The sequence below is a fragment of the Filicampus tigris genome, chromosome 5, assembly GCF_054856515.1.
Source record: "Filicampus tigris isolate MCC_2025a chromosome 5, RoL_Ftig_1.0, whole genome shotgun sequence".
NCBI lineage: Eukaryota > Metazoa > Chordata > Actinopteri > Syngnathiformes > Syngnathidae > Filicampus > Filicampus tigris.
The window spans coordinates 24,607,279-24,625,705 of NC_141221.1; the positions used below are offsets into that span (position 1 = coordinate 24,607,279).

Sequence of the window (18,427 nt, forward strand, 5' to 3'; positions counted from 1 at the left end):
ATGTGATAGCTCAATCACACTTTTTGCGTCAACAATTCCAAAGTGCACATGCTTCTCGTCCAAAGGCAGATGGCAAAGGCTAAATTAAAGACAGATAGTAGGATCTACTTGTGATTATCATCGTCTAACGACTGGAATAAATGGAGATGTTGGGGATTAAACCCAAGACCGCATACATGCAAAGCATGCACTCTACCTCTAAGCTACATCCCCACAACAACTCATATACCTAGATGCTAACAAACCAAATACCAAATCTCGGATGCTGAGGTCCTCTGGCGCCGGCCTTTTAATTATTCCAAGGGTGAGGACCAAAATGCATGGCGAGGCTGCATTCAGCCATTTTGGTCCTCACCTTTGGAATAGCCTGCCAGAGGACGTCAGGTCTGCAGAGACTGTTGATATTTTTAAGATGAAGCTCAAGACACACCTTTTTAGTTTGGCTTTTAACAACTTTTAAATAATTTATCTTTTCTTTTGATTGAAGATTATTTTTATCTTATTTTACTGATTTTAGTTCTTAAACTATACTACTGTTCTGTCTTTTCGTTTTGTTGCTCTCTGCCGTTGTCAGCTTTTAACTCCAGTGTTTCCTCATGGGGGGGCCTCCGCGTTGAGGGAGGGGTGGCTGCCCTTCCCACGGGGGCTGTCATTGCAGGGACTCCTTGGGTCTGGGTGGCCGGCGGCCTCTACACTTTGTGTGGGGTCCGCCTGTCTAATCTGGGGTCTCTGTGGTGGTGGCGCCCTTGTGTCTGTGGGCTGTCATTCCCCTCAGCGCGGATGAGCTCCCCTTGTGTACCCTTTCCTCATATGGTTTCTCTGTGCCTTGTCATGTCTTTTTTACACATTTTATCAGGTTGTGCACTTTGTGTGGGTGTGTGTGAGTGAGTGTTGATGTACTAGTGGATATCTGTCTTGGGTTTGTTGGGAGGGAGGGCATGAACGGATTTTTTAAAAATGTTTTGCTTTGGATGTTTTACAGCACTTTCAGTTGCATTTTTATGTATGAAAAGTGCTATATAAATAAAATGCGATTGATTGATTGATTGACCTCATTCATGCAAAGCATGCGCTCTACCACTGAGCTTCATCCCCACATTGACTCATACTTACAGATGCTGGCAAACCAAATTTCAAATCTGAAAAAAAAAAAACGCAACCAGTAGGGAAATGTATAAGGAGCTCAATCACACTTTTGGTGTCTACCGTTCCAGGGTGTACATGCCTCTTGCCCAAAGGCAGATGGGAAAAGCTAAATGAAAGACAGATAACAAGTTGTATTCTTCATAATCATTGTCTAACTACTTGAACATGTGGAGATGCTGGGTATTGAACCCAAGACCTCATACATGCAAAGCCTGGGTTCTACCACTGACTTTCATCCCCACAATGACTCATAAGTCCAGATGCTACCAAACCAAATACCAAATCTGAAAAAGACTACGAAAGTTCACGGTACACTGTCTGCTCACTAATATATACAATACAATACAACTTTATTTATATAGGGCATTTTGTAACATCTTATATTAATCATTTGTCTTTTTAAATATAAAAAGATCGCTTTTGAAGTGAACCAAATCCCAAAAGGGTTTATGCTGAGTATAACCATTGGATGTCCCTAGTCGATAGTTAGACATCACTGAAGCTGCCCCCATTGTTGTGGTTCCACAATAACAAAAAGAAAATCAATATTTTAAGTTGTATTATGTTTAAAACCGTCCGCTGATAGTGTAGTGGTACACACGCCCGAGTTGTGTGCGGGCAGCGTGGGATCGATTCCCGCTCAGTGACAGTGTCTATGTGTGCCCTGCGACTGGCTGGCGACCAGTTCGGGGTGTAGTCTGCCTTTGCCCGTTGACGGCTGGGATAGGCTCCAGCAACTCCCCATGACCCTGTATAGGATAAGTGGTTTGGAAGATGACATGACATGTTTAAAACCTTAAAAGGAAGCTCTCTGTTATAATTTTTAAAAAGTAACCAGAAAGGGGAGTCCACTTTTAGCCATTCTACTGTAGAATGATAGTGCATGTTGGCCAGGAATGCGTATGATTCAAAACAGTAAAAGTACCTTATTTTTCTGTAATTTTCATAAAAAAATAAATTATATATGACCATTAATTATCTTAAGAAAGTAGCATTAATTGTTCATTTGGCTTTTTATTTTTCCTTTCATTGATTCTGGAGTGTGAATGTCACTCTGTGCTATCCAACAGGAAACTCCAGTCACTTTTTACCAGCCAAGAGGGAACCTCTGTGATTCCATACAGTGAAGTACCTTTCTTCTGCATTTAGTATACTTTTTGGGGGACAAATCAAACAGTATATGACCATTAATTATCTTAAGAAAGTAGTATTCATTCATTTGTCTTTTTATTTTTCCTTTCTTTGATTTTGGATTGTGAATGTCGGTGTGTGCTATTCAACAGGGAACTCCAGTCACTATTTACCAGCCAAGAGGGAACCTCTGTGATTCCATAGAATGGGAGTACCTTTTTATATGACCATTAATTATCTCAAGAAAGTGGTGTTAATTGTTCATTTGGCTTTTTATTTTTCCTTTCTTTTATTTTGGAGTGTGAATACCGCTCTGTGCTATCTAACAGGGAACTCCAGTCACTATTTACTAGCCAAGAGGGAACCTCTGTGATTCCATACAGTAGAAGTACCTTTTTTCTGTAATTAGTAATGCTGTCAATCGGTTCAAATATTTAATCTTAACTAATCACATTTTTTCATAGTTAACTCGTAGTTAATCGCACAGTTTATTTATTGTAAAAAAATCCCTTCATTTTTCTGTCCCATTATTTTCTTGAAGTTTAATACCCTTAGCATGAATAATGAATAGTGAAGAGGATTGATTTTCTTATGCAAATACTTTATTAAAGAGAAGTCAACCCAAACATATTATTTTTCAAGAATACGTTTTATGCAAGCCCACTAGTTGAAACAAAGCATTCTGATAAATATTGCGTTTGTGGAATAAGAATAAATCCACCTGTTTTTAGCCATCACTGGGGGCGACCATTTTGTCATGTCTGTCAACTGAAAATGACATTTTCTGACAGTTTACAGCAAATGACAGTTGCTCAGGGCTCAGGTAACGACCAATCACAGCTCACCTGTTTTCTGAAAGTGAGCCATGATTGGTCGTTATTTGAGCCCTTAGGGCATCTGTGATGTCATTTTCAGTCAACAGAAGTAATAAAATGGCCGCCCCCTGAGATGGCTAAAAACGGTCGGATTATGCTGCTTGACTCATATTCTACAAACACAATACTAATCAGAATGCCTTGTTTCAACTTGGGGGCATGCATAGAACATATTCTTGAAAAAAAATGTTTGGATTTACTTCCCCTTCAATTGAAAAAACAAGCCTTGGATTCAACTCACACAAACAGCCCTTCGGCACTTTCAAACACATGTACACCCACACACTCACACACTCACCCCCACACACCCACACACACACGCACCCCCCCCCCCCCCCACACACACACACACACTCACACACAGCTCTCTGTATCTTTCTTTTTGACTCCCTCCCACACACACATGCACGCACCAACTTATAGCAATTGATCATTGATTTCTTGAAAATTAATTTTGTTGATCAACCATCACTAAACCTAAGTAGTTTACAAATTCATTGTGAATGGGTCACTCTTGAATTTGAAATAAAAAAAACTACTGAAGTAAGTGGTTTTATTAGATAATACTGTTTTCGTTCCACCACAAGAGCAATGAGGTTTGAGGAAGGCACAAGGGCTGTGTCCAAATTCACAATACCGGGTCCTCCAAAGGTTGCATTGTCGGCCGCATGATGTAATTTCCGGCGCGACTCGACCGCATGCCGTGGCCATCATGCAGCCCTTGAATCCAACCTTCAAATCTGTCCTCGTTAACATGGACACGGGATCCTGAGCGAAATTGTAAACACAAAAACACACACATCGCGAACTCAGCCGGACACAATACTGTCATATGCCTCCATGCTTTTGTAATTCTTGAAGTCGTTCAATTCACATAATGGGGTTGGGTGCAAAATGATGTGTAATGGTCGATTTAAGTCATGACGGGCAGTGCTTGCGTGTTAGTAACCCAGTCTCTCTGTGCAAGTTTGAATGGGTCCAAATCACAGATCAAACGCAATTTGTCGGCATACCGCAGACTCGCCTGCCTGCTCAAAGTTTCTGCTTATTCCATCGCAACAGATGGATTAAATCCACTAAAAACAGTCGCGTAAAGGAGTCCAAGTGACTACGTACGTGTTCGCAAGGCAAAGGCGGAGTGGAGATGTATAGGGATCTTCAAAACCCGATCCCGGTTGGCATTGTTCACATCGCTGAGAGTCCACACATCACATCGCCATGCAATGCATCACTGCATACACAACCAGCATCATGTGCAGGGGTGAAAAAAAAACCTGGATGCAGTTAACACACGCAAGCACTCAACACTTCTGTTGTAGCATACATTTGTTATTAATACGAGTAATTAAAGCACAGTTGCAGTATAATGTGTATAATTTAATAACTTTTAACGTATTGCTGATTTTGTTAATGTTGATGGTTGTCAATATGTTGAAATTAAAAAAACAACAACTACACTTTCCACATCCATTTGAATTATATTTAGTTTTCTTTCTGTTAAAAATGCTTTGTATTGTGTTAATTACTTTGCTCATAGTAATATTGAGATATCTGGCAAAAATATCAAGATATTAAATTTTGGCCCTCGTTGTTATGATCTGTGGGGAACTGGTGTTCAACAACAACTAACAAAAAGATGTATCTGTGTTAGAGTTGATGTCATCTCTTCTCTGCGCATGTGGGGCGCACATGTTCACACACCAGACAGACAGAGGTCGCATTTATAATGTGAACGCTTAAACACAAAAAATGTTTTTTATCCCCCCAAAAAATCATAATTGAAAATTATGACCTGCAGTGTGACCCTAACCTTAAAGTACTGAACAAATATATGAACCAGGCATACAAGAAATATGATCATTGTTGTAATCTTGCTTGACTGCTTGACTGTTATTTGTGCAACAACCTTTTTTTGGGGGGGTTTAAAAAAATAAATAGAGGTGGTGGTTTAGACATGATAAGCTGGAGCTCCACTCTACTTCTTTTCGGTTGCCTTTATATTCTTGTACATCGTTTATTGACAAAGTGACTGCAGCCAACTGAATAAAAATCTATCAATCAATATGAACATTATAGAAAGGAGTTTAGGTGTTACAATATGCTGAGAAGAATGACACAAAAGGCACCTAATATACAGTCAAGGTGCCAGAGGGCTCATTTAATGACTATCCTCCTGCCAGCATACTCTGAAATGTACATTAGTGTGATGGAAGACCAAAGCCTTACTGATCTATATCAATTTCAGCAACCGGCTCCAGCTAAGGCAATACTGCTAGAAACAGTGAGAAGACAAATACGTTTGTGGGCTCTGTCATTCTTTCCTACTTTTTGAGATGCAGCAAATCAGAATACAATACAATACAATACAATACAATACAATTTTATTTATATAGCGCATTTCATAACAGCTGGAGCTGTAACAAAGCACTTTACAAACAAAAAAAACACATATAAAAATAATACTAATAATAATAAACAAAAAAAGGTCATAATATACAAGTGTTGATCAATAAATTAACATAAAACACTATATACAATTGACACCGAAAGGAGCCGAAAATTTCAGGTCTGATCAAAAGCCAGGCAATAGAAGTGTGTCTTCTACTGGGGTTTAAAAGTGGACAGAGAGCAGGCTTGCCTAACATCCAATGGGAGATCATTCCAAAGGGAAGGACCAGCAGTCAAAAAGGCTCAATCCCCTCTGAGGTCCTCGGCACATCGAGCAGCGCCTGGTCCGCAGACCTGAGGCTGCGGGAAGGTGCGTACGAGTGGAAGAACTCACAGAGGTACGACAGGGCCAGGCCATTTAATACTTCATAGACAAATAGGAGAATCGTAAATCGAACCCTGAAACGCACTGGGAACCAGTGAAGGGAGGCCAGAATTGGTGTTATATGCTCCATTTTCCGAGTTCCAGTTAGTAGGCAGGCAGCAGCATTTTGGACCAACTGGAGACGTTTGAGGGAAGACTGGCTGACTCCAAAATAAAGTGCATTACAGTAATCTAGCCTAGATGTAACAAAGGCATGGATGAGTGTTCCTAAGTGCTGATGGGAAAGGAGGGACTTTACCTTAGCCAGCTGTCTAAGGTGAAAGAAGCTCGACTTTACAACAGCGCTGATTTGCTGGTCCAATTTAAAATCACTGTCCATTTTAAAACTCAAGTTTAACACTGTTGGCTTTAGATATGAAGCCAGGGGGCCCAGGTCAACAAGATGGGATGTAGACGAGCCACTGGGACCGAACACCATAAATTCTGTTTTCTTTTAATTGAAATTTTGGAAATTCAGTGACATCCAGTTTTTGATATCCTCTAGGCAGGACAAAAGAGGTCTTATGGAGAGTGCGTCTTTTTTTGCTCAGCGGGATAATTATTTGACAGTCATCCGCATAGCAGTGGAAGGAAATAGCGTGTTTCATCAGAGAACTGAGTATCAGTGAGGTTGTTAAAAAGCCGGGCCTTGCGCTCGCTAGCATTAGCTCTGACAGCATTGGAAATGTTGAGTATATTCATTAATATTACCTGCAAAGCCATGTTAGTGTTTACATTTGACAATAGCAGACATGCGTGCCTGCGTGTACTAAACAAGTGGTTCTGAGCATGCGCAAAATAAAGCAGTGTTGTTGAGCTCACTGACCGTGGTGGATGTTTTTGTCGCTTTCCTCCCGTGAATAATAACAAGTAGCTGACCACTTTTGTGATTGCGACAACGTGAGGCTGCTGCGGGAATGTCTAGCGCTACAGGTTATGGGCCCAGTGAAGCTGGTCAAAAGTCATTGAGACTTTTATTCGACGGTGACGAGAAAGGTTACAAGCTATGGGAAATGAGATTCCTCGCGAATATGGAGCTGCACGGCCTCGGACAAGTGCTCCTGGAAGCACCGGAGATTGACGCGGAGGACGAAGAAGCTCTCACTGAGGACGAACGAAAGAACGGAGAGGCATATGCAGAGCTTGTGCAATGTTTGGACAACAGAAGTTCATCGCTGGTCATGAGAGACGCGAAGCGTGATGGGCGGAAGGCACTGGAGATTCTTCGAGAACACTACGCCGGAAAAGATAAACCCCGCGTTGTGAGTTTATATTGTGAACTGTCCTCGCTCCACAAAGCCAGCAACGAAACGGTAACGGATTACATTATTCGGGCAGAGACTATATTTATGTCACTGAGGAGAGCAGACGAACACATTAGTGATGGGCTGCAAATAGCCATGGTAGTAAAGGGGCTACCTGAATCATTCAAGCCATTCGTCGTGCACATCACTCAAACCAATGATGTTGTGACATTCAGTGGGTTTAAAATGCAACTCAGAAGTTATGAAAGCACTGAGAAATACAGTCATAATGACGCTAATGTGGAAGAAGACAATGTGATGAGGACGAGCGGGACGACGAGGTCACGAGGCAGAGGACGAGGAAAGAAGATGGACTTAGCCGACATCGAGTGTTATACTTGTGGCAAAAAAGGACACATGGCCAGAACTTGTCCTGACGAGACCCAGGCTCGACGAGACGATCGGAGATGGGACACACCACGGTGAGGAAGAGGGCGTAGTCGAGGACGAGGCCGTGACCATGTGAGGAAAGTCGACGAGGAAATGGAGGATGAGGATGCATCATTTTGTTTCTTCAAAATGAGTGCGTACTCTACTCAGCAAGGCAACAAGAAGGGACTCATGGTGGATTGCGGCGCTATAACACACATGATTAATGATGCCGCGAAGTTCAAGACAGTTGATGAATGCTTCAGACCCGAGGATCATGTGATTGAGCTGGCCGACGGCACGAAGGTCAGCGGGATGGCGAAGATGAGAGGAGACGCTGAAGTCTACTTACTGGACAGCAAGGGACGTAAAGTGAAAACGAGGCTCAAGTCAGCACTCTACATACCACCCACGGCGACGACCTCGGCCGGGAACCCCATGTTGGGCGGGTCCGCCGGTGACACGGCCGTCCACTCACGCGTCGGGCTGCTCCGGGACGCGGTGTCCCGGTACAAGGGTGGTCGTTATCACCAGCATCATCGGCGACACTCATCGGTGTCATCCACCGTCTTCACTCGGCCTCGGCGGAGCCATCCTGGACAGTGGGGTCGTGAATCTTCCGCCGGTGGTGAGTCCCTTGGCGTTCCCTCCTCACGTCACCCACCGACCACCGTTATAATTGGCGACAGCACCATTAGACGTACTCACTATCCCGGCTGCGTCACCCGCTGTTTTCCCGGAGCGAAAGTCATGGACATAGTTAACATCCTGCCGGGTGTTCTTGACTCTCTGCCATCATCCATTACCCGGCTCATCGTTCACGTTGGGACAAACGAGACAATACGCCGACAGTCTGAGCAGACGAAGAGAGACTTTCACGCCCTCTTTGCCTTGTTAAGAACCTGCGGTCTCTCGGTCTGGGTGAGTGGCATTTTGCCGGCATTGTCTCGCGGAGCCGAGCGCTTCAGCCGCCTTTTAAGCTTGAACACGTGGCTCCTACGCACTTGTGGCCACCTTGACTTTGCTTTTATTGACAACTTTAACCTATTCTGGAATCGCCCGTCTTTTTACCAGCCGGATGGTGTTCATCCGAACTCTCTTGGTAGCAAGATTTTAGCCGCTAACATCCACCATGTCGTAACCAATTCCACTCCCAGCTGACTCTTGTTTACCAATCATATTTCTTCTTCTACTCATAAACGCTGCAATGACAATGTCACTACCATCACTTACAGGCCAATACCAGCTGCTCACAGTACCACCACCCTCACTAGCTCCCCCTGCAGGCCCTCATTATCATTACCACTATCGGACAATTTTCCCATTGAAACCATCACCGGCAGACGCTTCCCTTGCACACACAAACAACGTGGTTTTAACAGTGGTAATCTAGTATATGTTAATACTGCTCATTCGTACCACCATGAGCGCACGTCCAGCACAATAATTAATCTGGCCGTGCTGAACGTGCGCTCCCTTTTAAACAAAACTTTTATCATAAACGACCTGATTTTAGACAATAATTTACATGGTATACTTTTGTCTGAGACATGGCTTGGTACAGATGCTCCAGTTGCTCTCAACGAGGCTTGCCCACCGAATTTTAACTTTTTATTTTCTACAAGGGATGGCAAAAGAGGAGGCGGGACTGCATCAATTTTTATTAATACTCTTTTATCAAAGGAGATCATTTTTAGCAGCTATTTATCGTTTGAACACCATGCCTTTGTTTTTAGCAGTCCCCCTATTCTCTGCATTACCGTCTATAGACCTCCCCATCATTCCACTTCTTTTATTACAGAATTTTCAGAATTCTTATCCATTTTATATTCCATTTATAACAGGATATTAATAACTGGCGATTTTAATATACACATGGACAACATCTCGGACCCACTATCCAGAGATTTTTCAAACCTTTTAAACTGCTTGGATTTTAAACAGCACGTCTTGCAGCCAACTCACAACAGAGGACACACCCTGGATTTGGTTATAACCTATGGCTTGTCTGCTGGTGTGTCCTCTGTTGTTGACTTGGCAGTGTCAGACCACTACTGTGTCTATTTTAACATCGCCAGTTTTAACCATCTAGCAGTCCCGGTCAGAACAGTGAAGAAACGCTACCTATCTTCTGAGGTGGCAGCAAATTTTATCGAGATCTTAAAAAACACTCCTGCTGACATTTTACCTGCACCCTGTGATCTTATTGTTGACAATTTTAACCTACATCTTAAATCATCATTAGATTCAGTAGCTCCACTTTTAATTAAAACAACAAAAACAAAGACTGTACCCCCGTGGAGAAACAATGCTATCAAAATATCAAAGAGAAAATGCAGGAGTCCAGAGAGGAGGTGGAGAAAAAGTAAACTTACAGTACACTATGAAATTTTATGCGAACAACTGAAATCTTACAATAAAACAGTAAAACTGGCAAGATCTTCCTATTTCTCAAACCTCATTACAGTCAATAAAAACAACCCCAGGGTTCTCTTCTCCACCTTTGAACTTTTAACTAGTTCTGATTTTAATAAGTCCCCACAGAGACCAACAGATGCTCTCTGTGAGGACTTTGCAGACCACTTCAGAAGTAAAATCGATGACATAAGATCCAGTCTTTTAGCCCGTCAAAATAATAAACCCGGACAATCATATTTACATGAGGAAACACTGGAAAGTTTTGCCCTGGTTGATGCAAGGACACTTGTTCGAGTTTTCTCCCAGGTAAACCCAACAACCTGCCTTTTGGATCCAATTCCCACATTTCTTTTTAAGACATTTTATGGATTTTTTGAAGAACAAATTTTAAATATAGTCAATTGCTCTCTTCAGACAGGCGTCTTCCCCGCTGCCTTTAAAACGGCGGTGGTGAAGCCCCTTCTGAAGAAGAGCGGTCCTGACCCGAGCGTTTTTAATAACTACAGACCCGTATCCAACTTACCGTTTTTAAGTAAGATTTTAGAAAAACTGGTTTTCATCCAGTTGAATCATTTTTTAAATACAAATAATATTTTGGAGAAATATCAATCTGGTTTTAGGATGAACCACAGTACGGAGACTGCTCTTTTAAGGATCTTAAATGATATTAGGTGCACTGCAGACGTGAGAAAACTCACAGTCTTGGTGCTACTGGATCTAAGCGCTGCTTTTGATACAGTAGATCACCAAATTTTATTAAATAGACTTAAAAATCTAGTGGGCATCTCTGGTACTGTTTTTGACTGGTTTTATTCCTATCTCACAGACCGATATTTCTTTGTAAGTATGGATACTTGTTCCTCTAAAACTCATGAAATTAAATGTGGGGTTCCTCAAGGTTCGATTTTAGGCCCCTTACTTTTTAATCTTTATATGCTTCCCCTCGGGGATGTCATCAGGGGACACGGCATCAGCTTTCACAGCTATGCTGATGACACGCAGCTGTATATTGCCGTGTCTCCTGATGACACAGGACCCATTGATACCCTTTTAAATTGCATTTTAGATATCAAGTCATGGATGGCAGATAATTTCCTACAGCTCAATGAGGACAAGACTGAGGTTTTAGTTATCGGTCCCGAAGGTCAGAGAGAGAAGCTTTTACCAAAACTACACATTTTTAATCCCTCACACTGTGTGAAGAACCTTGGCGTCATTTTTGACTCTGAGCTCAGTTTTATTCCTCATATTAAAAATGTAACCAAGATTGTTTTTTATCACCTTAAGAATATCGCCAGAGTCCGCCCGTTTCTCTCTCAGGCTAACACGGAAGTGCTGATGCATGCCTTTATTTCCTGTCGTTTAGATTACTGTAATGCCCTGCTCTCTGGCCTCCCGAAAAAGAGCATTTCACCACTGCAACTACTGCAGAATTCAGCCGCTCGGGTGCTGACGAGAACCAGAGGGCGGGAGCACATTACGCCAGTTTTGAAATTGCTGCATTGGCTCCCTGTGTGTTTCAGGATCGATTTTAAAGTACTTTTATTAGTTTATAAATGTGTTAATGGTCTTGGGCCATCTTATTTATCTGATTTGCTTTTATCATACCAGCCCTCGCGGATCCTAAGGTCCTCTGGCGCCGGCCTTTTATTTATTCCAAGGGTGAGGACCAAAATGCATGGCGAGGCTGCATTCAGCCATTTTGGTCCTCACCTTTGGAATAGCCTGCCAGAGGATGTCAGGTCTGCAGAGACTGTTGATATTTTTAAGAGGAAGCTCAAGACACACCTTTTTAGTTTGGCTTTCAACAACTTTTAAATAATTTACCTTTTCTTTTGATTGAAGATAATTCTATGTTTTGCTTTGAATGTTTTAAAGCACTTTGAGTTGCATTTTTATGTATGAAAAGTGCTATATAAATAAAATGTGATTGATTGATTGATTGATTGATTGATACCATCATTTCCACAGAACATATTCTCGGTTCAAGCAGCACTGCCAGCGGAGCAGAGATCCACTTCAAAGATGGGGACGACTGGTTGATCCATAAGACTGGTCTCAAGCAGACACCTTACTGTATTCTTACAGGAAAGGTCCCTGACCTATCACACATGAAGATGTTTGGCTCAAACTGCTATGTGTACAAGCAAGATAAAAGAAAGCTGGATTCGAGATGGGAAAATTCCAAAATGGAATTAAGAGTTAACTGTTTAGGGAGTTAATGGCAAGTGGTAAAAAGCTATTGGAATGTCCACCTAAGGGAAGGGGCTGGAAGAGGTTGTCATCCAGATGTGTCTTGGTTCAGCTGTTCGCGCTGAAGTCAATTCCTTACGCACTTTCATGGCGCAGCGAGTCGCCCGTATAGGCTTCTGACACCTCCCACCTGTGTAACTGATGAAAACTCGTGTAGACACCGAAGAGGTGTGACCCATTGAATTCTGAGCATGTCTGTAAGTCCCGTATTGTGGAATTCTCCTCAGACATTTGAATTCCATGGAGATCCATTTGAAATATATTTCACACTTTATTTTGTGTGTGGCTGTCATGTGTTTAAAAGTTGGGTAGTTTTGTATAAAACAACCCCAAAAATTGGATTAGTACAAAACAAAGCAAGAAGGTTGTTATTTTTAACCCAACGGATGTGTGGAAGGCAAACTGTCCAAACGGCCATACGAGTCGATTGGAATAATACGCTCCAAACGCAGAATGCAGCTAATTCATAGTGATGTCTTTGATCCCATGCAGACTGAATTTATTGGTGGAGCAAAATATTATGTGACATTCATAGACTATTACTCGAGAAACTGTGAGGTATACTTTATGAAACAGAAAAATGAAGCGCTGTACAAATTTAAAGAATTTGAGAAAATATTCTCAAATTAGCATGGGCAAGAGATATTTCCCTACTCCAACACACCTGATTCAAATGATCAGCTCATCAGCAAGCTCTGCAGGAGCCTGATAACGATCCAGATCATTTGAATCAGGTGTGTTGGAGGAGGGAAACATTTAAAACAATTAGGATAGTGGCTCTCAAGGACCGGAGTTTGACACTTGTGGGGTAAAGTATCACAAGGCTAAGAACAGACATTGGTGGTGAGTACACACCAAGGGAGTTTCAAAAATATTTGAAGGCTCAAGGCATCCATCATGAAATGACTCACTCATCACACCAAAATGAAAGAAAACAAAAATGGACATTAGTTGAAGCAGCTAGAAGCATGCTATCAATCTATCACATGTGAAGTTGCCATAGATGTACTGGGCAGAAGCTGTAGCTACTGGAGTTTACTTTCAGAACCAGCTGCCCACATCTTTCCTGAAGCAAGAGAAACCCTACAAAAGATGTGAAAAAAACTTACACGTTTGGCTGTAAAACGCATTTAATCCTGGGGTGTTTTTTACGTACAATATTTACCCCGCTGCCTGAGCCCCTGCACAACTTTAAATAGCAAGTGTTAAATAATGACATACATTCTATAGTAGTCGGTTGGTACAGGAAATGAAAAATTTGAATTAACTCCTCAACTTAGTTTCCATTCTCAACATGCACAGTATGCTACTATCTATACTACTGGCAAGGCATTAGTATATTAGAGTCAGTTTTCACACACATTTTGGCGGTAAGAGATTTCCAGCCTAGTCTTCTTTTTCTGCTTTGCACTTCAAAAGTATCTTGATTTCACTAGAGATTATTATCACTGAAGAAAGTCTTCCTTCATCAGCCCTATTCCGAATATTTTTTTACTTTTTAATAGTGAGAATGATCTTTCCACAGAGGCTGTTGTAGGTGGCATAATGAGCACAAGATGGAATTACATTGTCACCTCCGGTACAGTCTAGATCAGGGGTTAGCAAACCCGCGGCTCCAAATATGCAGGCAGTTATTTTGCAAATATTTATTTCCATTGTTCAGTGAAATAGTACTCTCTTTTCCACTGTATTCTTAAATTCAGGCATTTTTGTTTCATTCACACGAAAAGAGGAGTGATATTTACTTGAAAAAATGAGTACAGTTGTTTCAGTCAGAAATTCTAAGTACATTTTATATGGAGAGTTCATAAAGTGGAAGTCAATTCTTTTCTTTACAATACTATGTTCTATGTGGCCTCACTGGTTAAAACTTGGTTTTCTGATTAGTACTGCATTTGTGGAATATGAAATTAGCAGCAAAATCCTGCCGGTTTTATTCATCTCAGGTGGCGGCCGTTTTGCCACTTGCTGTCGACTGTATAGCAATCGCTGGCTTCGGGCCGAAATCTCCAATGTCACAATTTGGTCAATTTTATTTTTTCAAAAATCTATACTACATGTGGGTGTTATTTATGCAAATTATTGACCAATCTTAAGTGTTGAGAATGGCTTGATCTCTGTCTTTGTTTATGTATATATTGTTGCTGTCCAATGACCACACTATTGGTAACTATTCTGCTACCAAAAGGCCCAATTAATTCTCGTAAATAACATAGTGAGGTATTTTAAACCATGCAAGGTGTCAGTCCTCTCGAGGGTGGCGTCTTTTCTCAGGGTCATCTGTGTTTAAAGCACCTCTGGGAAAGAGTGCTTTAGAATTTCCTTTCAATGAAAGCAGCTATCTATTTGGTGTGATCAGTGCCAGCCTTCTTTCTCTTCTTTCCATTATAGCTCCAAAGGATAATCTCAAAAGCTCCAGTCAGGGGAATTGCAAGATTGCACAATCATGTGCCAGCAAGCTACGTTTTTGTTCCGAACATTAACATATTACAACAGGACAAGGACAAAACATCTTACAATCAAAAGTCAAAAACAAAATACACCCATTATAGACACAACAAACAATCAATATTACAAAAACACAAACACAAAAACCAGAGCTGGGCATTTTACCCAAAAATTGCGACCCATTTATTGCCTTCCGCCTACATTATAAGGACCGGTTAGCTGATAAAAAAAATGCCTGATGTAATACACGAATCAAGCAGCAAGCTTACCTACATCAAACAAAACAATAATCATCAATGTCACATTATAAACAATTACATGGACAGGCAAAAATCCACTTCCACTCATGCTTAATCCATCTTTTTTTTTTTTTAATTCCCATTCATCATTTATCGATGACAATTAGTGATGGGCATGGCAATTCTTTTCAGTGAACTGAATCATTAGAATCAGTTCATCAAAATGAACCGTTAATATAAAATATTAGCTCACCGAATCATTTCTGTTGAGTCCCCAGGGGCAGTGCTCTCCTGCACACCCTCCAAGGACCCAAAAAAAGGTGGGTACTCTGAACTGCTGTTTGGTCCATAGGCACAAACAACAGTCAAGACCTGTCCCCCCCACCCGAAGACGGAGGGAGGCTAGCCTCTCGTCCACCGAGGTGAACCCTAATGTACAGGCGACAAGCCAGTGGGCAATAAATATGCCCAGACCTGCTCGGCGCCTCTCACCATGGGCAACTCCAGAGTGGACGAATGTCCAACCCCTCTTGATAGGACGAGTACCAGAGCCTAAGATGAGTGTGGAGGCGAGTCCAACTATAGCTAGTCTGAACTTCTCTGCCTCGCACACCAGCCCGGGCTCCTTCCCTGCAAGAGAGGTAATATTCCATGTCCCAACAGCTAGTTTCTGTAGTGGGGGAGGGGACCACCTTTTGCCTCCACCCAGTTCAAAGGCACTCGACCACTTTGGCCGCTTCCACATGGAGGACCTGCCAGGGCCATAAAGTCCCAGACAACTTAGCTCCTAGGATGAATGGGACACGCAAACCTCTCCACCACGGTAAGGTGACAGCTCATGAAGATATTATCTAATCCGTGTATCCTCACAAGGGTTGCTGGCGTGCTGGAGCCTATCCCAGTTGTCTTTGGGCAATAGACAGGGTACACCTAAACCATCTAATGATGGAAATTGAATTTTAATCAATCTGTTCCTTTAACGCATGCATGGGTGGAGGATCTCGGCTCAATTAGTTCCCCTTGTGACCTGCCTGTGACCTACGTGATGTCATCTTAATTTGCATGTTGTCATTCGTCTTCTCTGGTGACAACTCACAAAAGTGATTTGTATGCTAGGCTGGCAAATCATGCGTAGTGAAGATTCCTAGTCGTGGAAGCGGGAGTTATATTGACAAGACAATGCATGCACTCACAGGTTTTTGATTTGCATTCACAAGAAAAAAATTCAAACCCACAGTTTTGATTGGTATTCACACGAAAAACACGAAAACCCTCACAATTCTGATTTGTATTCATAAGAAAAAAAATTTCAAACCCTCACAATTTTGATGTACTCACAGGGAAATAATTAAAACACAAATTATTCCGGCTATGAATCGTTAATCATGCATATCTTTTTGACAGCTATCTTACTCCATAGTCCCATCTCAAGTCCAGTGCAGTCGCCCCATGTTTGAAATGATTTTACAATCATACACATTTTTTGGTAGTGTATTTATAGTTTTTATTTTTGATGGAGGGATAAATAAATAAATAATTCATATATTTTGTATTAAGTATTTAGTTGAATATTTTTTGTTCGCCATGGATTTCTTAATCATAATCATGTTGTGCAAATAGTGCATAATAGTACATGCCTGGTGTTTTGCTTGTTCTTCTGATTCATGTCGTGCCACCTTCCCCATCGCTCGCTGCCATTGCACGCCACAGCACCATCTGTATTGACTCTGTGTGGAATCACTAATGGTTAAAAACTTGTCCGCTGTGAACGTAGCATTAGAACCTCCCGCGCGCAAACGTTTCAACTCTGCAGCACAACGTAAAGCTTTAGCAAGGGTTGCCCTATAGAGGTTGACTTTTTAAGCCATTAAAAATACAAATAAAACCTTTTATGAAGGGAACTCTATGATTAAGCATTAAGGAAGATAGATATACTGATACAAAAGTGAAAAATGAAAACAAATTCCATTAAGGTATTCACAGCAGAATTAACAAAGAGCTGCTGTGATTAAGAGAATATCAACTTAATCTAATTATCAGTGGTAGACAACTACACATAATATGAATTGCTAACAGAAGGCTTGTCGTCCGATGCTTCCACAGATAAGCAGCATCAGCATGTAATTTGTTTGCTTATGTGGTAATATTTATTCTGTTTATATGCTAATTAATTGAGTCACTGTTTGATACAGACTTTATTTAGTGCACCGACTAATCTTCAAATGAAACACACACACTTTGGCAATGGTAGACAGGGAGCAAAAGAAGGGGCGAGTATCTACAGGATACCAAAAGAAGAACCAATTAATTCGTCGTGCTGGCATTCGGGGTGACGGCTCCTGCGGGTCGCTCTCGATCTCCAGCCCCTGGGTCGTGCAAGCGAGCACCCCATTCGGTGCGCCCCTTCTACAGCGAGGCCAAGACTCCCGGCGTGGGCATCCCTCTGTTGTGCCGACACTCTCTCGCGAGCGTGCTGGAGCCCATCCCAACTGTCTTCGAGCAGTAGGCGGGGGACACCCTGTATTGTGTTGCCAGCCAATCACAGGGCACACAGAGACAAACAAACATCCACACTCACAATCACACCCAGGAATAATTTGCACCTAAGAAATACAATAATTGAACAATCGTAGCTTGTCCACCCATACAGCTGCCTGGCAAAGGTCAGACAAAAAGTGAACCCATTTTTTACTTGTATAGAAGCAGGTGGGTAAACTAAAATAAGTTGATCAACATTGCCTTGGTGGTCCCAGGCTTTTAAGCAGCACGACTCGCTGCTCCAAGTTCAACTAAAAATGGATCAGTGCTATTGCGTGGCAAAACTCACCTGTAGTGATAAACAAAAACTTGCTTGCAGCCCCAATGGCATGTCGTTCAGAGATAAATAATAAAGAACATCAGTAGCATATGGAAAACTCACATAATTGGATGTGGTCAAAAGCTGTTGTTGCAGCAGTACCTGGCAAAAAACACACCTGCCGTGTGATTACTGGGACGGATATAGTGTCAGGAAATGGGCATGCTGGGAACGGGCATAGATCCAGTTGTGCATATGAAAAAAACATTTAACCATTATAAATGTCCAAAATACAACATGAAGTGCTAGCAATTAAAGGGGCTATCAAAAATATAACAAAAGAAATATGGCTCCTACAACCTGAATCTTTAGTCTATTTTGCGGGCTGAGGCTTCGATGACTGCGGCGAGGAACAATAATGAGTTGTTGTTACTTGGGGGACAGATTTGAGTGAGGGACCAGGCTGTGAACAGGCTTCCGTGGTACAGAGTGAGTCACTGTTAGAAAGCCCACGTTGTTTTACTACTAGTAATTGTTGCCATTTGATTAGTCATGTCATGTCATCTTCCAAACCGCTTATCCTATATAGGGTCGCGGTGAGTTGCTGGAGCCTATCCCAGCCGTCAATGGGCGAA

The 18,427-nt window shown here is 41.9% G+C and overlaps 1 protein-coding gene across 2 annotated transcripts in view; it reads right to left on the reverse strand.

The window, feature by feature from the left end:
- zmat4a (zinc finger, matrin-type 4a) overlaps nucleotides 1–18,427 on the reverse strand; it is a 228,582-nt gene that overhangs the window by 98,116 nt on the left and 112,039 nt on the right. Inside the window, exon 7 of one of the 2 annotated variants that reach the window (XM_086031027.1) lies at nucleotides 17,195–17,513. The exons of the other annotated variant lie outside the window; for it this stretch is intronic. Within the exon in view, the coding sequence (XP_085887153.1) occupies nucleotides 17,402–17,513 (112 nt within the window). The 3' untranslated portion in view covers nucleotides 17,195–17,401. Of the gene's footprint in view, nucleotides 1–17,194; nucleotides 17,514–18,427 lie in introns of those variants that run through there. 2 annotated transcript variants of the gene reach the window in all.